The sequence below is a fragment of the Rhynchophorus ferrugineus genome, unplaced genomic scaffold (genome assembly GCF_030347505.1).
Source record: "Rhynchophorus ferrugineus isolate W39M unplaced genomic scaffold, kcgeb_rfMv2 rfM3, whole genome shotgun sequence".
NCBI classification, from domain to species: Eukaryota; Metazoa; Arthropoda; class Insecta; order Coleoptera; family Curculionidae; genus Rhynchophorus; species Rhynchophorus ferrugineus.
This window is the reverse complement of record NW_027472582.1, coordinates 35,873,928-35,897,859: the sequence shown is the minus strand read 5'-3', so window position 1 is coordinate 35,897,859 and position 23,932 is coordinate 35,873,928. Positions and strand designations below refer to the sequence as shown.

The window sequence follows — 23,932 nt, the reverse complement described above, 5'->3', positions numbered from 1 at the left end:
TTCTATAGTTTGCATAACTTTGTTTACCTCACAACTAAATGACAACACCTAAATATATTATATAAATAGTGGCGGCTCCTGATAAAAATTTTAAGGTGTCTTATTTTTTATAAATTAAGTCCACCCTACGTCCTGTTTCATTAAAATTATCTCCTTTATTTTCCAATAGATAGCATGGAGCTTTTGAACGATTTTCGTTCATTGAATTTCTGACAAACGTTTTGATGCGATTTAGTGTTGAAAAACACAATTGGACCTGTGATGTTGTCATAGGAGATTAAATATTTGAGAAGAGGTAGAGTTCTGCTATCATTTCTTGTATAAATAACTAACAGTTAAGTTCGTAATCGTTCTTTTTCTAGTGTGTGATGAAAGGTACATACGGAAGTGAGTTTATCCTCAGGAAATTTAGCGCAATACTCTCTAAATACAACTCTCCTAAAAATACCAAAAAGAAAAAAGATGCAACTAATAGATGCTCTTTAAAATTAAATCGATCTTTTGCACAATTTATTATAACATCATACGCCTCTGATGCAGAAATCGCTGAACAAATTTACTATAACCTGGACGGTTGCATTTATTTTCTGATGACTCATTATTATTATATCTGATGCTTCACTAATGATGTATCAGTATTATTTTGAACTTAAATAATACTGCTTTCAAAATTATGGATAGCATCTCTTATTCCAGTAAGTTCGATTTTTCTTTGCTGCAGTTGGTTACAAAGGATATGTATGTGGGACATCACATGATGGAAAAATACTAGCGAAAAAATAAAAATCATTTAGTGTACGGCGAGTGGAGCTTGTTGCACATGAGATTGGTTTCTATTTACGTAAACAACATTAATAGACCGTATATTAAAGTACCAACGGGTTGGAGCTTCGTGGCTCTGTTCTTTTCCGTGGCCCCGTGGCTTTGTTCTGAAATTTGTTCAACACTTCCACTCGTTGGTGAATTTATTATATTGTTATGCAAAATATAAAAATCAACCTTTCTCTTTCCGTTATCATTTTTCATATCCGGTGATTTTCTGTTATTTTTGTTTTTGATTTTTCTTAGAGTCATCTATCGCATTTTTAGCTCTCTGCTCGACTAAGAATTGTTAGGAGGTACACTTATTTTTATTGTCATTGAATTAGTTTTATAAGCAACACTACAGTGAATTAATTCTGTAGCCCACTACTAAGTAGATATTATTCAGTAAATTTTATACTCTCAGTTGATTCAATGTCTGTGAAATATTGTTATGGGTATTTTTTTGCCTACTCAAATTAACAAGCAATCAATGTATACAAGCTGTATACTGTTTTAATTTTAGTTATTATTATATATAGACAAAAATGCCTTATTTTTATGGTTAAACAAAGCAATTGTCGATTATGAACCAGGGAATCTATCCTCAGAAACACTTATTTATATTTTGTTCAAATATCATCAATAAATTCTTTAATACGTGAAATTTCTTATGGCCGGTTATCTTTGCCGAAAATAAGTTTGATATTTTCTTCCCGATCATCAGTCTCCGTAATCGCAAAAACTATGACGGTTAGATCTTTTTATCTGCGTGCTTTTTTTACAACTTTTTAAACGTATTGAAGTTATATTCAAAGAGCTTTCGTTCATGCTGAAGCTAAGATAAAATATTGACAGTTACCGTTGGGAATAATGTTTAAAACTTTTCAAAGAGATGACACATAAAATATATAAAATATTTTTTGCTGCATATGCTACATTTATTTTTTTATTATATTACTTTGAGATATTTCTATATTAACATTAGATAAGTATGTTTTAGGTTGCTGGATTTTCTCACATTATTATGCATATTTAATTAGCGGTTGTTATTATATGTAACTAATATATATGTCAGAATTACTGGAGTTTGTTTTTATGATTTAGGGATGACGAAAAAATATCGACATATCGACCTATAGATATTTTTTGAAAAATATATATTTTTCTCGGTGGCCAACACCCCTATTATGAACAACACTGTTATTAAGATAATAACATTAAGGTGTCTGTTTGTCAAATATACTGGATCATAAAGATCGTTTGAGTTGTTAAAAAAAAATTAAAAAAAATAAAACCGAAATATCAGTCAGAAATAAATTGTTAAAAGTTAGATTTGAATCAGTGCGATCTTAAAAAGTATTAATGTATTAAGTTCACCATTTCTAAAACATTTGTATGAATAATTGCATGTGTTGCCATCAAGAATATTAGAGTCAGCTTGATTGCGGCGGTGGTAAAAACGACAGGACGAGCCTCCTACTCCTGCGGGCCTGATAGTCGCGGGTTTGAATCCTGCTGGCACATTTCCGTAAATTTATGTTTGTTATTGGTTAATATTTGTGATTGCCCTTTGTGTTTTTGTGTGATTTGTGACAGGCAAGAGTATAAAATCTGACAAGGAAAATAATACCAGTCACGTCAGTAACCAGGCTGGGTAAGACCGGATGTCTTCTGGAATGATTTCTAGGTTGGTCATTCGCCAATCAGCTTAATGCCGAGAACCGTGGTTCGAGACCCATGTTGAACTGTAGGTCCAGACCAGATAAAGCATTGTTATTAAAAAGAGACTATAATATATTTAAAAAAGAACACTAGAAATTGATTCGCGTGCATATTTGATTGTAGTGCCGAATGTACTATGTATAAGTTGTATCCTAATCCTACGAGAGTCGTATGAAAAGTTCTCGGCCTGATGATGAAAGATTGCAATTTTAAATTTAAAAATAATTTTATCGTTATATATAATCTTCCTTCTTCTTCAACACACTTTGTCCAGCATTTCTCAAGGCTGTGAAAATATTCAGTTACGATCCTCCCAACTTCTTCATTGGAAACGAAGAGCTTCGCTGAAACTAATTTCTTCAAGTTTGGTAGTAGAGAGAAGACCGACGACGCCAAATTAGGAAAATAGGACGGATAAGTAAATAATGTCTCAAATACTGTAATCTTCATATTGCCAAAGAACCCTTGTGTATAGGTGCTTGGTACTGGTGAATGATGATTTTTTTTCTTCAAGCCTTCTCACGTATTTTGACATATAGCTAGTAAACAAGGTTGGAGTAATATTCTTCTGTAACTGTTCTCTTATTTTGGAAGGTAATAAAATAACATTATCAGTTTTTCACCAGAAAACACGTTGGTCATTATCTTTCTGTTATATTCGATCGACTTTGCTTGATGCTGAATCACCGGCTTCCACGCAATATTTCTATTATTTTTTCATTTTAGTCGTGTAGTGGTAGACCTATATCTCATATGTGATGATAAATCATCGTAGAAAATTTGTTGGGTCACTATTTATTCAAAGATTGTGGCAAAAATCATTTGGCAATTTGTTTTTAAACTTGAATACATCTTGTGCACAGTTTGTGCCTTTCTAATTCTTTATACAAGATACTTGCACATATTTTTATTTTCTCCAAAGTCTCAGCTATCTTTGTCACTTTCACTCGCCTATCGTATGGTTGCAGTTTTATTGTATAATATTTATTTCACTGATACTCTTTGAATATACACATAAAACGTCTAACAGTGATTGTTTAATTGTTTTAACACTCAAATAAAACTAATTTATTTTATTATTACAACCACACTCGCGACGCTTTCATCGATCCACAGTTTTAAGTTATAAAGCTGTTTGTTTTTCAGCTGATATATTTCTTTAAACTCTCTTCTTTTGCCGTCACGCTTGCCAAATAATTCTGCCGGATTTTGCAGCAGGATTTTGCATAAATCAAGAGAATAAAATACTAAAAAGAACGAAAATAACTTTACGCATTGCGATTATGTGCTAATTTTTCTCAAAGGATCTGACCTCGTATAAAACGGGAGGGAAATTACACGGGCCATTTTAGATGAAAATTAATGTGCTTTTTTGTTTTAATGGTCTGCGTAAAGTAATGAGTTCTTGAAGTGACCTCGTTTAAGATAATTTATAATGGACATGGTACACTTATGATAAAATGTCATTCTCACGCCACCTGTATCGCACCTAAAATAATACATATTTCTTTTGTTTCATGGATAATTTTATTTATCAATAGAAATAAATGAGCAGAAATATTTGAAATATGTTAGTCACATAGAGCGACTTATTACTTAAGATACTGGAAGTATTCCCGAATTCAGATGCAGGATTAAAAAAAAAGAAAATTTGTGTAATCAAATTATAACTGCAATTAATATCACTTTTATTTGAAGAACACATCTTGCAAACCGTATTTATTTCTACTTGAAAATCAGTTAAAATCGTCCGTTAAGGTGAAAGTCTCTTCAAGCTCCAACGTTTCAGGTCATTATAAATTAATAATTAATTATTAAAAAAATTACATACATAATTAATGGTTTGGATAATATTGATACCAATAGATATAATACCACTAATCCTCTATGTCACGTGTATTATATATTATATAATTTATTTAATATAATTATATAATATAATATAATATAATAATATTTATATGCTTGACTTTTTGAATCAAGTATTTTGTCAAAAGGAACATTATTACACGTGATTTGCTAAGATAGAAAGAAATTTTGGCTTTGATACCCCCATCCACATTTTTTGATGAATCGTTATATATACTAGATTTATTTAATATGTTTCTTTATCCTTTAGGTAGCTGAAAAAGGGGACTGGGATCTTCAAACCATGAAGAAGCGGTTGAAGCTAAACAAATTGAATGGTTCGCCAAATCATCTTCAATTATTCGTCAATTAATCCTGATTTGTTATTTCCTAAACTGCAGTCATTGTCAGGAACTTGCGTACAAGGTTTTACTGAAGAAAAGTTTGAGACTTTATCCTAATAAAATATTCAATGTTGATGGAACAGAAATCACCACAAAGTCAGAAAAATCCCGACTACAAAAGATAAATAAGAAGTACACAAGTTATCAGAGATCCGCTAGAGGGGGGCATTAGCAACTTTTGTTACCTTTTTGTCGGCTATTGATTAATTTATTCCTCCATTGTCTCCAAAAAAATACATGGGGACTGAATTATTCCATGGAGAGTTTCCAGGCACCATTGGTTGGTACCATACGTGTGAACTGTTCACATAATGGTAGAAATATTTCGTATCGATAGTAAAACTATCTAAAAAGATCACATTGTACCTATATTAGATGTTAATTACAGTCATATAAGAAATTTAGATGTAATTGACACGCAACTGGGGTGTATCTATAACCTGCCTCCTTCCTCATCCAACTGATCATATGCAGCTTTTAAATGTCTCATTTATGTTTTCTTTAAATATATACTACGCTCAATAGATTGAGAATTAGCTGACCATACAGGGGGAAATATTACTCACTACCAAGGTGGAGAAATATTTGAAAAAGCTTATACAAAAGTTTGTAAAATTGCTACAGCCTTAAATGGATTTTTGTATATTTTAACTAAATGAAAACATTTTCGCTGTATCACTACATGTTCCTCCTTCAACCCATGAAAGCAATTGAACATCTTTGGTAAATGACTTCGCACCACCTTCGGGCTCCACTTACAGGAGAAGACCAAGTGCATCTATTCCATTATAGCGATCAGATAAATCTTGATTCCTATCTATAGTACCAGCAGATATGCAGTCTATTCTGATTATTGAACTAATATCAACTTCAAGTAGACGTGGCAAAGCTATGATAGTCACAGCCTTACTGTATAAACAAGAAATAATGGATGAATGAAGATTGCGTAGAAAATCTAAGACCTAAATTATCTGTGCAACTTGCCTGGATTAGACAATTAAATTAGAATTACTTAATTCATACTAGTGATAGATAAAAGTCTAGCATGGTTATTAAATACTAATTTTATATTATAAACAATTTTTATATATTTTGATCTCAATATGGCCCTCAGGACGGATTAATTTTAAAGAATTTCTAATTGAGTTAACAAGTTTTGGATTGTTTTTAAGAATTGAATAATAAAATATTATTTTTAAGAATACGTATATTCCTAACAGATTGATGGGTTTTTTTAAATTAATTACATCTTACATTTGATATGCTTAGTACAATCTTAATTTACAAATTAATTTATTACTACTGTTCTGTTGTACTTTCATTAATATACAAGCAAGGCGTGAACGGGATTAAACCTTAATTATGTATTTCTCAAATTAGAATAAAACTCATCTACTTAAGCTAGAGTTAAAAATACATTTATACACTAAACTAGTTTTTGTGGTTTGGTTCGTTTCAATCTTATGATTTCCTGCGTGTTGTCCAGTGCGGTATCGCTTCCACATTGTTGTGATTTAGCATCGTTGTTTCATATTTGAGGACGAAATCTTGGATCATTTCGTATATCCCTTTGATTCCGAGGTCATGGTTCAGCTCTTCGTTGGTTACCTAGCCATGAGCATCGGTAATTAAGCGTAAAACTTTATTTTGGGTGGGTTGGATTACTAGATGGTTTAATGTTTTAGTGCAACCCCATAGGTTGTCCAAATAGGTTTTATGACTGCAGGATAAACCAATTTCTTTGATTTTACATTAATTTGTGAGTATTTTCCGACTAACCATTACAGTTGCTTTACTTTGAGTCTAATTTGCTCTGCTTGTTATCTCACATGATTTTTCAGTTTAACCTACCATCGAGATATACTCCGAGGCATTGAGCTGATGCTGTTGGAGGGACCGGGCATCCGTCAAGTTCTATAATTAAGTTTTTGTCAATTTGCCGCAACGCAAAATTATTAAGGACATATTTGGAGCCATTATGCTGTGGTTTCAGCCTCTATTCCATTTGTAGATCTTGTTGACCGCTAGATTTACTTTTTCTATAGCCCTAGACAGAGATATATCTTTTGCTACTATAACTATGTCGTCACCAAATGTTTCAAGTACTTTTTTGTTGTTGTGGGGATATGAGCAGTATAGAGCGGATATAAAAATAGTTCCAAGACACTACCTTGTGGAGCTCTAGCCGAAATAGGTTTAAGTGTTGAGAATACCACTTCATTCGAGACTAATTTTTTTTCGAAAAGGTATGATTCCATCAGTCGACAGTAATTCCGCGGTAGCAATTTTCTGATTTTGTAGATTAATCCCAAATGCCATACCCGGTCAAAAGCTTGTGAGACATCCAGAAAAATTGCAGGGCAGTATTTCTTTTCTTCGAATGCCTTTTCAACAACCGCTGTTATTCTGTACACTTGGTCGATTGTCGAATGTTGAGTCCAAAATTCAAATTGGAAATCTGGTATTTCTATAAATTATTTAATACGTTTTAGCAGCACTTTAAAAAATTTTGATATCGCAGGTAGCAGCGAAATAGGCTTGAAAGAGCCAACTTGTTCGGACGGTTTGTCAGGTTTTTTAAGCATAATTATTCGAGCAAACTTGAAACATTCCGGAACATGGTTCAGTCTCAAACAGGCATTGGATATATATGTCAACATGATTACTGCTTTTTGTGGCAGCTCCTTAATAACCCAGGTGAAATATCATCAATTCTAGGAGCCCTTTTAGGCTTGAGGTTGTTGTCAATTTCTGTGGCCACTTCCATTGGAGAAATCAGATTTAATGCGACATCGCACTGATAAACAGGATTTATATCTATTGTAGATTCTATATCATACGGTTGTAATACGTTAGCTAAATGTTCTACGAATAATTCAGCTTTTTTATCATTGCCTCGAACACATTCATTTTGATCATTTTTAATAGGTGGTACTCTAATAATTTAAATCTCCGAGTTGCTTTCCACAGCGGATAATCTTTGTCTGCATATTAAATTAAATTAAATTTAACAATTACATTCGACGGTTTTGATATTTACATGTAATGGGAAAAGTCTAAAAGCTGGAAGTGGATTTTACTGAAAATGCCAAAAATGTTTCAACGTCGCTGTTTTCTTGATGGTCAGCCAAAAAAGAAGAGTTTTCTATAACGCATTGCGACTGTCTATGAAAAGCAGATCTCCTTTGATATAAAATATGAGGTACATCTAATCATAAATAGTCTGGGCGAACCACCCACATCGATACTAAAAGCAAGGTGTTCTTCGAAACTTCCGCAAAAATTTTTACAACTTGTAAAAAAGAAACCTAAATTAAGAATTATAAGTCAAATGAGCGTTCTACGTATTACATTACGTATGACAAATTTCCTTGTTAATCTGTGATTACATTATGAAATACTTAATTGTTTCAAGTAATTCGAACATTCCAATAACTCTATAGTTAGTTTAATATTACGGAATTATTGATACTTCTGTATATTAATTCAACATAATCTATGAATATATTAAAAATATATATCTCTTTGTTACGCACATAAATCTAGCCAAAACTAGTCTATTTTAACATCCTGTTTGTGATTGATGAAACAAAAACTAAGTTTGATTACTAAAGCCTCTTACTAAAATATTTGAAACTAAAATCTTGTTTAATCCGTAAATAATATTGTTTCAAAGTTCCATTAATGCTTGTTTACATTTCTGTTGGCACCTTAAATGAGATGTGAGGAATGCGGTCCACACTATTAGTTGTTTTGATTATTTTGTTGTCATGAAAATAGATTATGCGAAGATCTCCAACAATACAAATCTTTTTCAATATAGACATTAAATATATTTGTTTACTAATGCAATAAATATAAGTTCAGCTTGAAGTTGGATGAAATATAACAAATACAATAACGATACAAATAAATAAATTAGCAGTTATATAGATTTATATTTTATTTTTAGTTATAATAATCATACTGTTATTTGTTGTTACATATTAATACATTATTATACATATTAATTTAAATATGACATAGACAGTATTAAAAAATAAATCCCGGCTGTATTGATCATAGAATGATCCGATTTAGGTCAAATATGCGCTGTTTCGATATGTTGTTACCATTTTGAATGTAGTTTAATTATGCCTTTTTATAGACACCCTTGCCCCTTGACCCTACTGCTAAAAAACTAGGATAGTCGATTTGCACAAGGCTTTTTGCAGTAAAACAGTTTGAAATAGAGTATTCATATTTTCACACACTAGTTTGCGTTTTGCTCTTTATCGTATAAAAAATGTAAAATATATATGTAATTATTTTCTGTTTACTGATGTCAGTTTTATGCTATATTTACACCAAATTGCCAAATACTAATACTTTTTTGCAAAATAATAATATTATAATGTAATCTAGTGTAAATTGTTAAAACTTTCACAGAGCCAATCCAATTAAATCCATCCAATTTATTAAAGCTTCATAATATTGCGAAAATAATGGGTTTCTTTTTAATGAACATAATATGTATTTCATGAGACATTTTGATTAGTAGTATTAGTATTAGACAATATTATAGCTAAAAGGAATATTTGTTTATTTATATCTTCGATATATTCTATGAAAGTTTAAACATAGTCTAAGAAGAGAGACGAGACATACCTCTGGTTGAGATAGCTGTTAAATTTGTGTTATTGTATGTTAAATTTATGTTAAATGTGTTAAATTTGAATAAAGTTTGTTAAAATTTTATCCAACGATTCTATTCAAATTTTTGAAGCTTGTTCTAGTCACGACCAATACGTTGGCACTTATAACAACACATTATATTATTTACAACTTCAATACATTGATCGTATATGATCTATAGTGCTGTTAAAACTCTGCTACTCTGAACGTTGATTTGCTGTTTGATGTCCTAAAACCTGCGTCCTATCCTTTCAAAGCCACCAAATGCAGCAAAAATACTTCTTCTTATATGTCATAGAATTGAACATTACATTTAAACTATTTTAGTGTAGTATTTAGAGTAGTAGTATCGAAGATAGGTCTTGATAACAAACTTTCCTTAGACAGCTGTCAATGTCGCAATTATCTATGGTCTTGAATTTATTAATGATGCAACAGTTAACAAACTAGCTCTTTGAAGGCGACCGGGTTTAAAAGATGGTGAAATCGGATGAGACCATTTAGGTTATGACCAGTATTTTCGATATGTGCATAGTATTATTCACATGAATATATACCGATTACTTTGAAAATCTGAAGAATATTATGCTCGTTATTTTCAATTGAGTAAAGAAATGAAGAAAAAGGATACCCACTTCAAAAAGGAGACGATTCTTTTTATGTAGACAATTCAGAGATACACTTTTGGTGGCTAAAATTTTTGTTTTTCTTTACAGTCCCTTTTTTTCAAATTATGTAAGTCCCAACTCAAACTAAAATCATAGTTCTCGGCATTCAGTCTACCGACAAGCCACAGACTAACTGAAAGCTTCCTAGAAGACTTCCGATCTCACCAAGCCTAGTTGCTGGCGTGACTGGGATCATTTTCCTTGTGAGATTTTATACTGTTACCTAAAATCAGTTACAGTTACATTCACAAACATAGGATACATTCATGTCCTGCGGTATGCGAAGTCATAACTACCGCAGCAGTAGGACGAGCGTCCTGTTGCCTTAACAACCAGGACTACCCAGTTGGTAGTCATTTTTTTATTTGCACAAAATGACCTGGCATTATTGCTTACTGTTTTGATATCATGTTAGCTTTGAACCTTGTTTGATTAAAATAGATTAGAAGTTAATGTTTTGACACTCACTAATATGATCTCCAGTTTGTTCTTTATTTTATTTCGTCAGTTATTTGTTGGGCTATTTCGAAATCGCGATTGTACATCATGTCCTCACAACGTCCATGTCCACTTCAGGGGCGATTAAGTACTGTCCATTTACTTCTAGGTAGTTCTTTTCCCTTTACTACTTGATTGATATTGGGCATCATTCAATTTGTTTGAAATGAAAAAATGGACCAACGATACAATGAAGGTGGGCTCTATCGAAGTGTGTAAAGTTTGTCGAAATATGATCCAAATATTATATAAAAGTTGTATTAATCTCCATGTAAAATATATTGAGGCATTTATTTTTTCACCTTGATAAATAATTTTGATTTTATATCCGGAAATGTAGAGTAAGAGATTTATTTAAATAAATAAAGGGCAACACATTCCACACATATCTCATTTTCCACTGCCAACAGAAATATAAACACACATTAATGGTATTTTGAAATATTATTATTTATGGATTTAAATCCGATTCGAATTTATGAACTTTTTTTAAATCGATAATGCAAGCTTTTCGTATTTTTAGAAAACTTAAAAGATTAAATGACATGTTTTCAGTTATGTATTTTACTGTCTATGTTTATATATTCATATCCAATAGATCAGCTACTTTTAAAATGTCAAAATATCTTTATTTTTGTTTCGAAAACATTTATTTTCCTTTTCATATTTTATAAATGCAGTCGTCCAGTACGCAATATAAAGATGAAGTTTTGAGATTTTAAATAGCTGGTGAAAGTAATGCGATATGTTTTGTTTGAAAATAATTTTATATTTTGTGTTTTTTTTTTAAATTTTAACATTAACTTTTTTATTTATAGTTGCAGGATGACTATATTTGATACGACGATTATTTTCCCCTCTACTTGGTCTATTTGCTAGGCTATTCAATTCTTCTATTTTTATTCCCTATAACGTTAGGATTTAGAATTATCTCTCTTTTATTGTTCAGATTTTCTTAAGTTAAATGAGTTGCATATTGTAGTTTGCTTTATTTTATCTTTGGAGCAATTTACTGGGTATTAGATCAGTACTTATTCTACAAACCGGACAATCTTTCGCTTTTGAGCAGTATATCATCTTACAGTTTTATGGTTTTTAAGTGACTTCGTGATTTTAGTTACTCTTTTGCGTTGTTTGCGTCATTTTTAAATCGCAGAGCTGAAAAAATAGAATAAACTATATAGAACACTTCAGTAGTTATAGTATCAACTCATATGCTACATGAATTACTAAAAGTCAAGTGTTTGGTTGTAATATTTTTTAAGGCCTGATTGGTTCTATTTTCTTGTATTTATTCCTGATTTCAAGAATATTTTGTTGGCAATAGATGCCCTAAATGTGTGTTCAGGTTTATCATCTGTCATATATTTAACAAAATTGGTACTAACATTAAATGCGACAAATGCTATGTAACAGGTCAATTGAAAAGACCCCGGCGTACCATAATAAAACATATATTTTTGGCAATTTTCTTTTTCAATATAATTCCCTTCAAGGGTAATACACTGATTATAGAGACCCTCCAACTTTTCGATACCATTTTTGTAGTACTATTTGTCCTTTGCTTTAAAATAGGCCTCAGTCTCGTCGATCACCTCTTCATTCGACGAAAATGTCTTCCTAGCGAGCATTCTTTTGACATCTGAGACAAGGAAATAGTCGCTGGGGGCCAGGGGAGATTACGGTGGATGAGGAAGCAATTCGTGGATTTCTGCCATTGTTTTCACTGACTTGCAACGCGGTGCATTGTTTTGGTGAATCAGAACTTTCTTTTTCTTTAAATGTAGTCGTTTTTTGGCGATTTTGTTCTTCAAACGGTTCAATAACGCTATGTAATCATCGCTGTTAATGGTCCTTCCCTTTTCAAGGTAGTCAATGAAAATTATTTCATGCGCATCGCAAAATACAGACGCCATAACTTTGCCAGCCGTCTGTGCAGTCCACTTGGATGACTGTGGATTGGAGTTCGGAGTGAAATGATGGAATCATGTTTCATCCATTGCCACATATCAACGTAAAAACTTGGGTTTCTTACGCTTCATCATCTTCAAATACTGCTTCAAATGATCAACTCGTCGTTGTTTTTAGTCAAAAGTGAGCTCGTGCTGGCATCCACTTTGCACAAAGCTTTCTCATACCCAAATATTCTTGAATGATATGGTGCACACGTTCAATTAATATCTTTAGAATGTCTGCTATTTCATTCAATTTCAATTTACGGTTATTCAAGATCATTTTGCTGATTATTTTATATCAGGCGATTATTTATATTTCTATGTATCAGGCCGGGGACTTTTCATTTGACCTGTTATGTTTTGTACTCGGTACTAATTTGACAAATTCATTTTCTCTTTGGACTAGTTATAAAACACTTACAATAACACATTATTAAAACATAAAATTTCATTTATGATTAAAACTGGAGCGTTTATTTTGATATTATTACTGTCTATCTAACAATTATTTACTTCTTTCTATAATAAGAATTTATTTTTTGTTATTCGGACAAATATGATTTGTTATTCGGACATGTAGTGTGCATTTTACCATTTGGAATCGGGACTGTGTTAGGAAACCCACAGGCTGTAACTACAATGGTGTAACATGACTACGGTAGCGTAGTCGGAATGGAACCAATTAACTTATTATTTATGCTGGATGCTTCCTTTATGAACCTTTGGGTGATTGAGTTTCGGTGATAAATATATTTGGTTATGTTTGATATACCATGAGGCATTCAGAATCACTCTCAATATCTTATTTTAGAACACGAAGTTTTTTTTATCTTGTTGGATTTGAATAGTCGGGACCATACTTTCGAACCATATAGAAAAACGGAACGTACCATAACCTGATATATAAGGCTTTTAATTGTGATTAATAGTTTACTTGTTCTACTAAATTTGTCTTATTTTACAAATAATATTATTCTTTAGTCAAGTGTTTAGTTCAAAGTCAATTAATTTTATAGAAAAGATAACTTTACACAAACATCAAATACGACGGATTTTATTGTATTTAATAATTGAATTTAAATATACTTACCTACCATAACATAAATAAGAGCCAACAAATCAATTATAGTACGGTAGTCAAAAATATTTACAGAAACCTACTAAGAAAAAGATATCAGCACTCCTATCTTTTTAGTTTGTAGCGCTTGAATTAACGATTAAACTGACGTACCTAATCCAGCGTTCTAAACATCTCATCAACTAAACAGTGCTATATTAACCATAACAAATGGTGGTAAGATTGGACCAAGTTTGGTGAGTACGTCGTGTGCGAAAATTTACAAGGCATCGATAATTACATATTTAATAATTTTATATTGTTGAAATCATGTGTTTATTCAAGAAAGTGATGTTAAATGATTATCGATATAGATCAGAACTTTATAGAATCTTAATCCAATAAGAATTGACCCAATATCAGAAGCGATTCTATCGGTATTGTCCTGGTCGAACCGCTACAACATGTTTTATTGCCACTGATCCGCCCTCGTAACCTTTGCGTATTCCAGGAATATCCAACCCCTATTTGGAAGGGCTATAAAATCAGGTATAGGAGGTATTAAATTTGGTTCTGATAAGAGGTGTAATGCTCATATGTCAACTGTTACTTTTAAAATTATAAAATACGGCGAGAATATTTACATTTAAAATAAAATTTGAAACTAAAAATATGTAAATTTTCAAAAATGTTTCTATATACTATGACTACTCAAAACTTTTTCTGTTTCGATGAGATTCCGAATATTATAGAATCATCAATCATTATGACATATTAAACCGAATGAGTTAAATCGTGTTAATTGACAAGGAAGAAATAAATCTACTTGTTCCTTCTCCACTTAGTGGGAGGCACGACGTTAGCACAAAAACACGAAATCCGACGATGCAATGCGGTAATTAATAATTTTTTAAAAGTTAACTGATAAAAGAAGATGTGCCGTCATGGGCATGCCCACAGATGCCGTCCACATGTTTATCGAGCGCTGCTTTTCAAACTAGCGTCTTATAATCTCATCAGAAAAAAATGTCTGGCGAAGTTTCGGGCATCCGAACACGTAGCGGGAAATTAATTACGTGAAAAACCACCGAAGGAAAAATGATTTGTTAGACGTGGGCACAACTTCAACGGTAATTGGTGTCATCAATTAATTTGGCTAAAATTAGTACAATTAATAATAACGGTGAATACGTCCAAACAGTGTAAATTTATTTTTATTTAGAATTATTAACCTAGACATGTGTAGAGTACGATGTTAAATTGGACTAATCAGTTATATTCTAAGATTACGCAAGTTCATTAATTTCTTTGTCAATTTATTTGTTTAATTTTAAAACATATTTATAAATGTTAAATTAATAGTAAAAGAAATAATTTTGCACTTATTTGATTAACAAAATTACTTTGGTGTTAATATTCAGCAAATTAAACAGACTTTTTTTTCGTTATGTTTTAGAACCGCCTTTTTACCGACTAGGACCTAATGTTTAACGTGGTCTCGGAATTACGATCATCGGCATTGAGCCTAAATTTAAAACATCTTCTTAAATGTTAAATTAATAGTAAAAGAAATAATTTTGCAGTTATTTGATTAACAAAATTACTTTGGTGTTGATATTCAGCAAATTAAACAGACTTTTTTTTCGTTATGTTTTAGAACCACCTTTTTACCGACTAGAACCTAATGTTTAACGTGGTCTCGGAATCATGATCATCGGCATTGAGCCTAAATTTAAAACATCTTTTTAAATGTTAAATTAATAGTAAAAGAAATAATTTTGCACTTATTTGATTAACAAAATTACTTTGGTGTTGATATTCAGCAAATTAAACAGACTTTTTTTCGTTATGTTTTAGAACCGCCTTTTTACCGACTAGGACCTAATGTTTAACGTGGTCTCGGAATCACGATCATCGGCATTGAGCCTACCAACTGGCGAGTGACCAACTTGAAGATCATTCAAGAACATATACGATCTTACTCATCCGGTGTACTGGCGTGGCTGGGATTATTTTTCTTCTCGAATTTTGTATTCTTGCCTAAGCACGAGGACCTTTCTGTTGTCTTTTACCACTGCGCCAACCTAGCTAACCTACCAACTAACTACTGTTGATAAAATTATTTACGTTACCTATATATTTCTTTATATAGTAATAAACAGTAGTTATGCATGTCCAAAGGTAAGAATTTAAAATCCGACAATGAATTGTTTCCCCAGATACCCCCGAAGCCATGTTGAATAGATCAAGTGCTTTTTTGATTGCCTTTTGATCAGCTTTTTGCGATTGCCCTTCAGCTAGTCCCTAGACTTATGATCGAAGACCATATTTCGGAGACAACATTAAGATCTAAGTCCGATCTAGAAATAAATTAATTGGCAAATTTTTAAAAAAATTAATGTAGAGAAATAAATTGTTAGCAAACATAATAAATAGAAAATATACGAAAAAAGATTTTTAAATTTGAATTTAAAATCAGGAACTATTATACATTTGACATTAGTTATTTATTGCTTTTTGGCTTTTTAGAATTATTTTGTGTTTGTTTATACCAATTTTCTGAATATTATCTATAAAAAACTATTGTAAAACAAAATCAATTTAAAATAGCACAATTTAAAATATATTATATTACATTAATTAAGGCCTGAGGTTATAAATATTTGTTTCTGAATGTTGATTTCTGACGATATTATAACCATAATTCATATAAATTGTGACATATGGTGAATTTTTCTTGAATTAATTAAATATTATATTAGATAATAGATAATTTAGTAAATAATTTACAAATGAATGAATTACTACTATTCTGTTGTACCTGCATTAATAAATAAGCAAGACGAGTACTACATGGGTATAGCACTCTATTTGCAACTATCCTTCTCAACACTTGCAGCGCCCAGATGAGCATTATCATGCAAGAGGAGCTCTGTTACTTGCTGGTCTAGTGTTGTTTTTTGTAACAACGTGTCATTTATTTATGTGTATATATTTATGCTGTTATTGTCTTACTTGGTTTTAGCAGTACATCTTGCAATATACTACACCTTGCTGGACCCATCATATACAAAGCAAGACTTTAGGACCATGAATATTTTGAATTTATGTCGATGTGGATGACTCTTTTGGACTGACCTGATGAGTTTTTGTGCTTAGAATTTCCGTGATAGGTAACCGAAAACTTTTCTTTTTGCATGGAAGGCTATGAAACGAAATGCGATGTTGAAACAGTTCCGAATGGTGTTTTCAGTCCATCTGTTTGCTACATTCTAACTATCTAACTAACTATCATTAGTAACTATCATTCCTTTTAGATCATAAGTTGATTCGTTATTTTTTAAGCTATATCAAAGTAGTTTAAATCGCTGAGTGGGATTTTGATAGTCAAGATCTTGCAATTAAGTGTCTTCGAGCTCTTTTTGTCATTTATATCGTTTTTTACTCTTATATAAAGAAATAACTCTTTTAAATAATTCAGTTCAGCTCATGTAATGAAAAGTAGAGCAATATGTAGAAAAAACCTCAAAAGGATATAGAAAAATCTGAATCTGAAGGTGGCAGATGAGATGTCGAAACGTTATGAAAACTAGTGTATATTCTAACAAAAATATGAGTTTTATTAGCTTGTTTAACTTAACAAGAGTTAATTAAAAAGAGTAAAATAAAGCGAACCATTGCCATCGATTTATGTTTACAATTGGATGCAGTATGTGGCGCCGTTCAAGGGTTCAAGGCCTGTGTTCTGGGTTTTCAAAAATGTTTTGCAAAAAACAAAATAGCAACACATTTTTATAAAATTTCTTTAGGACGGAATGGTTTATTTTGACAAAAAGACAAATATTATTAGATCCTCACAATTACAAATTCAAAATGGCATCCAATTAGCGAGTCACATAAATATTGATTCTCAAAACGATATACAGAATTTATGAACCAAATAACATAAAAGAAATTATTATGAACCAAGTAAATCTTCCAATGATAAAACCAATTAATGAAGTAAACTAATTACCTCTCAGTGATAATTGGTTCTAGAGTACGTTTGCGAACACAGTAAAATACTTTTCTACCAAACCAATATATTCCAAGTAAGAAACATTCAAGCTTTAAAAAATAGTCCTACCCCGTAGATTCTCAGCACATGTATCACAATTCAAAGTATAAGGTCACCAAAGGCGGACTGAAGTTGTTGTGACTTAATATAGCCCACTGGAATTTGGACTGAAGCTTGGAATTCAAGTTGAACGGACATCAAAGGTGGATTGCAGTAGCTCAGTTTCTTAGCTGTAGACTATTGGAGTATGTATAACAACTAAAAGCGGTCAGCACGGAATACGAGATGGATAATTAGGCATAAGCGAAAACTAAACAGTGTTCTAAGCTTATGTCGGATGCAGGGGTAGGAGCGTTATGTAATACGGCCGTGACTATCCGGCTATGTGTTTTAAAACTACTTGAATGGTGAATATGTGAGTCGGTTAATGTGTTTTCTACTGTATAGGAAGTAAGTTGATAATATTTATTTTCTAAACCCTTTCACATTTTATAACTGGAGTACATCCATCAAACTATAATTAAGTTATGTAATATCTGTGCCATCTACTTTTCGGGAAAGATAACGGATGTGGCATCTGCTAGTTAGATTGATCAAACTTTTACAAATAGTGAGATATAGTGATCATATGAAGCTTTATTATACGGTATACCTCAGAGAATATATTCACTGGCTGTATATTTTATAAAACTTTTAGAAGCATTGAAATATACCCTTCTAATCATTAAATTATCTATTTTCATTCTGTTTATGTTTTCATTATAAATGTTCGAGTTTTATTTATGTACAATTTTTATGATTGTTATTAGTCAATTTTTAATTATTATGTTTATCATATCTTCCTTATTACAAGCTGCATCTTGTCCACGTGAATTAAAACTAAAAGAAAAATATTTTCATCTTAACCAAAAAATTAAAAAAAACATTCCAAATGCATTGCGTACATTCATAAAGAGCGGGCAAATCCGTCTGAATATTTCTTGCCGGCGCATTTATTCAGCCGCAGTACATTTTTATATTCTCGTTAATTTACATTTTTAATTTTACTGCTTCAAAGCTGGTGACTTTCAGCAGCATTAGATACATTTCGAGGCGTCCCTTTTCAGCGTCGCTAATTAAAAACGCCAAAGGGTCATTTTTGTATGGGCCATTTTTGTTAATTTGTGTTTTACTTCTCATATTTCATGATAATTATTTAGAAATAATAGGTCTTCTTTTGCAATAGTTATGATTCATTTTTGTGGTGGAAATTAGTACAATTATTGCGAATAAAATGATTGATACAATTTTTAAAAATAGTTTATATTTAAAATTAACAGAGATATCTTCTTCTAATGGAAACCTTTCTCTTGAAAAAAATACAAAAGAGAACAACATAACATCTACAGATATAAGTATCTTGCCCCCTAGAAATTAGGAAATAGATAAAATAAAGACGAAAAGCTAAAACAATATGGCGCAGAACCTGAAATATTTCTTTCAAAACAAAGTCTAATTAAAGAATTAGTAATCAGAAAAATCAGAAGATTAAAGAATATAAACAGAATTGCTTCGAAAATATATGTATGTGAATTAAGCGCGGAAACAGATGTAGAGCGAGAAACAGAGAGAGTAACGTATTTCGCTGTTACCTATGATAACAAAAATATTTGACAAACCGCTGTTAAAATATATTAAAATTAAGCAGCTGTATTGGTTAATCGGAAGATACACTCAACTTGACCTAATATCAAAGAGATTGATTTATCAGTCTACCATAAAGTCAATTTAGACATGAGGTTATACCAACACATCACAATGGTAATCCAATAATGCCAAAATAAATCCATATGACAATTTACTAATCCTTAATAGCTACGTACCTAACGAAGGGCTACACGATGATCGAATGTATTTAATTTGATTTAAGAAGTTATCCTAGATTTCCTTCATTGATGATATAAGGTAACTAAATCACAGCAACGTGAAATCAATAGGTACTGGACAAGAATCGGGAAATCAGTGCTTTGAAGCGAACAAAACCACATATAGTCTGTTCAGAGTTATTTTATATATACGTCATTTAAATTTGTTACATTAAAACGTCGCAATGTTGCCGCATCAATACTGTTAGTTCAGTTTGGCATTAACACACGACAAATTTAGATGTTATTCTAAATAAAATAATTGAACAAAAATGTTATCAAGTATAATTTATTTTAAAATTATAGTACATCTAAAACTACAGTTAATTATACAGCCAGAATAGTTTATACGGTTAACCTATTATCACTATTGTTTCTAGAATTTTGCGTAGGTCTCTAAACCCGACGACTTTGACAGGCTCATTCGTTTACGTGTTTGAACTAATCAGACAGAATTGTGTCTCTTTTAAACTAGAATATTTTATTGCCTGAGAAGGAAAATATTGCCTGATTCTGAAACGAATTTACAAATTGCGGCAGGCAACCATTAAACATCTTGATGATGTATGTACAAAATAACTTTAAATAGACTATATATACTTATATAGTGCAAAGAGTTACTCTCAACTTTAGCTTAAATAAATTAATTCAATTTTAATTTGGGAAATACATATTGATGTATTTATCCCATACGGGTCTTGCTTGTGTAATCCTGCAAGTACAACAGGACAGTAATACTAAATTAATTTATAAATTGTGGTTCTGCTAAGTATATATAATGTAAGATCTACTTAATTAAAAAAAATATATGAAATTAAACATTCTATTAGAAAATTGTTTACTAAAATATTGAAAATGTTTTAAAATAGTCTTCTTCCCTAATTTCGTAGGTCTTTTCACATTAATGTTACCAAATTTATTATTGGTGATATGTAAATTATGTAGGAATTATAAGAATGTAAAAAGTTTTTCAGAAAACTCTCCTTAACCTTACGCAAGTACATCTACTTCAATCTAACATTAACTTTATATAATTTATTAAATGGTTTCGGAACTGTATCAAAGCGGTAACCAACATAACCGACAACGTCTGCTAACAATAAGAAATTTTTAAATTAATCCCAGAACATTGAGTGTTTGCAAGCCACATTGTCTCGGTACGGCTCGGAGACATCTTGGCAACCAGCCAACAAACTTCCCGGTCGCGAATCCTGGATTAATCGGCGAACGAAACGCGTCCTCCAACTTAAACTCAGTGAGGCTGTATTTATGTTGGTATTAATTGCTGAAAAATTTATAACCAGTCGGAGATGTTGTAGATACATCATAGCTGGAAGTCATTTCCTGTATATTACGCTCGATAAAACGATATTTGTATACTTATCTCATATACGACTAGTTTACTGACTTTTAGTTTTATTTTTTATTTGTTTATCATTTCGTTTTTGTTGTGTTTTTCTGCTAATACAAATGAGAAATAGCATAAATCTAAAAATCTAAAAATATATTTGACATACAAAGTATTTTGGTTTATTTCATAATTTATTTTAATAAATCCATTAAATTCTAATAAATCAAATATATAAAATAATTTAAAATTAGTAGCTAACAAATAACTTAAAAGTAATATGGCCCAACAAATAATTTTTTAATCACTTAAATAATGAGAATTTAAAAAATGTAGATCAGCTAGATTGTGAAGCAGAGTAATTTGTTAAGAACATTATCTCACTGATCCTCTTATACTTTTCGTATAATTGATCCAACACTATGGTGAAAAGTTTTGAAAGAACGTCACCTGAAATTAATTCGTTAAGTAATTTCTCCTTTTCATACATCTGATAGAGCCATTGCAATATACCAGAAGGAATTTAAAAATTTTTAAAGGAACATACTTTCAAAGATACCCAAAGTGTTTACCAGTGTATACAGTCGAAAATAAAAGGAAAATCTATAAAATCATCAATCGCACAATTTCCACTATAATACCTTAAAACATAAAAATAACCCTCAAATTTAATCCAGCCTGTTCTTTGCTTGTTTCTTCAAAAGCTCTTTCAGATCTCATTTGTATACATGTTCGCAAGTACTTTTCGACAATTAGCTTTTATAATCTTTTCTATCTGCTTAAAACTATGTTTATCTGTGTGTTCTGGTAAAAAAAAGTAAAAAAAAAACTTTTGCTTGCTGAACAGATCAGAAATTTCGATTGTATGAAATAATTAGATCGTTCCGAAAATTATTTCGTGGATTTTTTCAACGTCAACCTTCTCGATGTTTTTCTAACAAACTTGAATTTCAATAGTGAATTAATTAACGAACACACCCCAAATCCAAATTAAATTCGGGAAACTTCGATTTATATATACGTTAATGGTGGCAAAAACTTATCCCGGCTGAGTGTCCCTTTCCGCTTGTTTGAGAATTATTTTGAATTTCTAATTATATCAGGATTAAATAGATTTCAAAATATTTACAATGTTTAGCCTGTTGGAAGATGTATTCAATTGGATATTTTTAATCAAGAAATATTTTTTTATTTCTAACTAATTGTATTGTAAGAATGCACAACATCTTTAATTTTTATGTTTTAATTAAAATATAATATTACTATTGTATTAATATTTTAGTATTAAAATATAAAACATATTGTTTTTCTTGTAATAATATAAGACAGTCCAGAGAAGCAATCTTATTATTTTGCTATTATTATGTGCTATTTATATAATTATAAATTATATATTTTCAGTGCAATTCTTTTTTTGGTTTTACTTTAGAGTATCCTTTTTACCAAGGAGGATTTATCTGGACTGGACTTGGAGATCATCCTAGAAGACATCCCGTCTTACTCAGCCTATTTACTGGCGTGACTGGGTATGAGTTTGCTTGATGGATTTTGCGCTTTTGGCTCTTGGATAATATCAATTATAAAAAATTATAAACATAAATGTAGAATCATCTCCCGGCGAGATTCGAATCTACGATTATCGCAACAGTATGAGGACCGTCCTATGGCTTTGATCATTACCGAGTGACTAACCAAGCCGGAAAGCTAATTGTTTTACTCTTCAATTTACTTAAAAGGCGTGATAACTGCAGGGATTTCCTTAGAGTTTGACTAGTTTAAGAAGTTCGAGATTTTAAATATTGAAAGTCTTAGTCAATCTTGACTAATATTAAAGGCAATATGAATATGTTGGATCACGTGACAATTCGATATATTTTTATATCATATTAATGCTAATACCCGTAGCTTATTTGGAAGATATTAGTATAATTTTCCTAATTTGTATATATTTATATAGTTATTACTCAAAATAATCCTCAATACTCAAATAATAATCAATTGTCTTTTAAAAATTTTCATCGTGCGTTGATAATCTGTAGAGTATAACTTTTGATACTTATTTTCTTCCGGTTGAAAGAAAAATGATGCTGACTATTTTGAATGATATTGATGGCTATTCGTTGAACAACGTCAATCTTGAAGCATCTTAAATTAATTTCTAACTGAAATATTAGAGGCCTACAAATATACAACCGTAATAAAGATTAATGTTTCGGGTTTTCATCGGCGTATAAATAATTTTGTCTTACGAAATTTGACAATCGATAAGATTTAGCTCCGGATAGAGTCAAAACTGATTGAGAGTTAAATTTATATCTTTAAAATTTAGAAAATCATGACAAAGCGATAACCATCAAGATCTTTTTAGACATTTTTTGCGACCTTGGGTTGCTCTCGATTAATGGCGTTCTTTATCTTTCTTTATCTAGCGATGTCTTAAAATTATTCCATTTGTGATTCATATTTTACTTTTTCATATCATATTTTTTATGCGCTTATTTGTAATGCTTCCAAGCACAAGCACAAGTAGATATTTGTGAAAGAAATATTAATCCTGAAAACTGTAAAATATGAAATAAAACCTCTATAAATTTATAGAGTGTAATAAGTATAGAAACACGTTAAAAAGGTATAAATAAATTGAATCAAAATATACACTTACCACATATTCATTACTTCTAGTTGCACATGTTCTGCTATTTACACTTTCTTCTGAATTCTTTGAGCCTTGAAGAATATCTTCTAGATATTCTATATATTCTATGGCACTTCGAAGAATTTCTACTTTGGGCAGTCTTTGACCAGGATTATTGCACGTTCTGCGTTTCAATAATTCAAAGGCTTCGTTCACCTTAAAAATAAAGATGTAAAAATTTTGGTTTGAATTAATAATAATTAGAGAGTTGTGTTATTCTCCATAGAGTTCCTTATTGCTAATCTTCTAGCTAATATTATTTATCAACAATAATTTGTTAACATTAAACAATAATATT

The 23,932-nt window shown here is 31.0% G+C and overlaps 1 protein-coding gene across 2 annotated transcripts in view; it reads right to left on the bottom strand.

Annotated features, from left to right (window-relative positions):
- nau (myogenic-determination protein nautilus) overlaps positions 1-23,932 on the bottom strand; it is a 162,793-nt gene that overhangs the window by 102,692 nt on the left and 36,169 nt on the right. The window contains exon 4 of one of the 2 annotated variants that reach the window (XM_076399100.1): positions 23,602-23,790. The exons of the other annotated variant lie outside the window; for it this stretch is intronic. Within the exon in view, the coding sequence (XP_076255215.1) occupies positions 23,602-23,790 (189 nt within the window). The remainder of the gene's footprint in view (positions 1-23,601; positions 23,791-23,932) is intronic. 2 annotated transcript variants of the gene reach the window in all.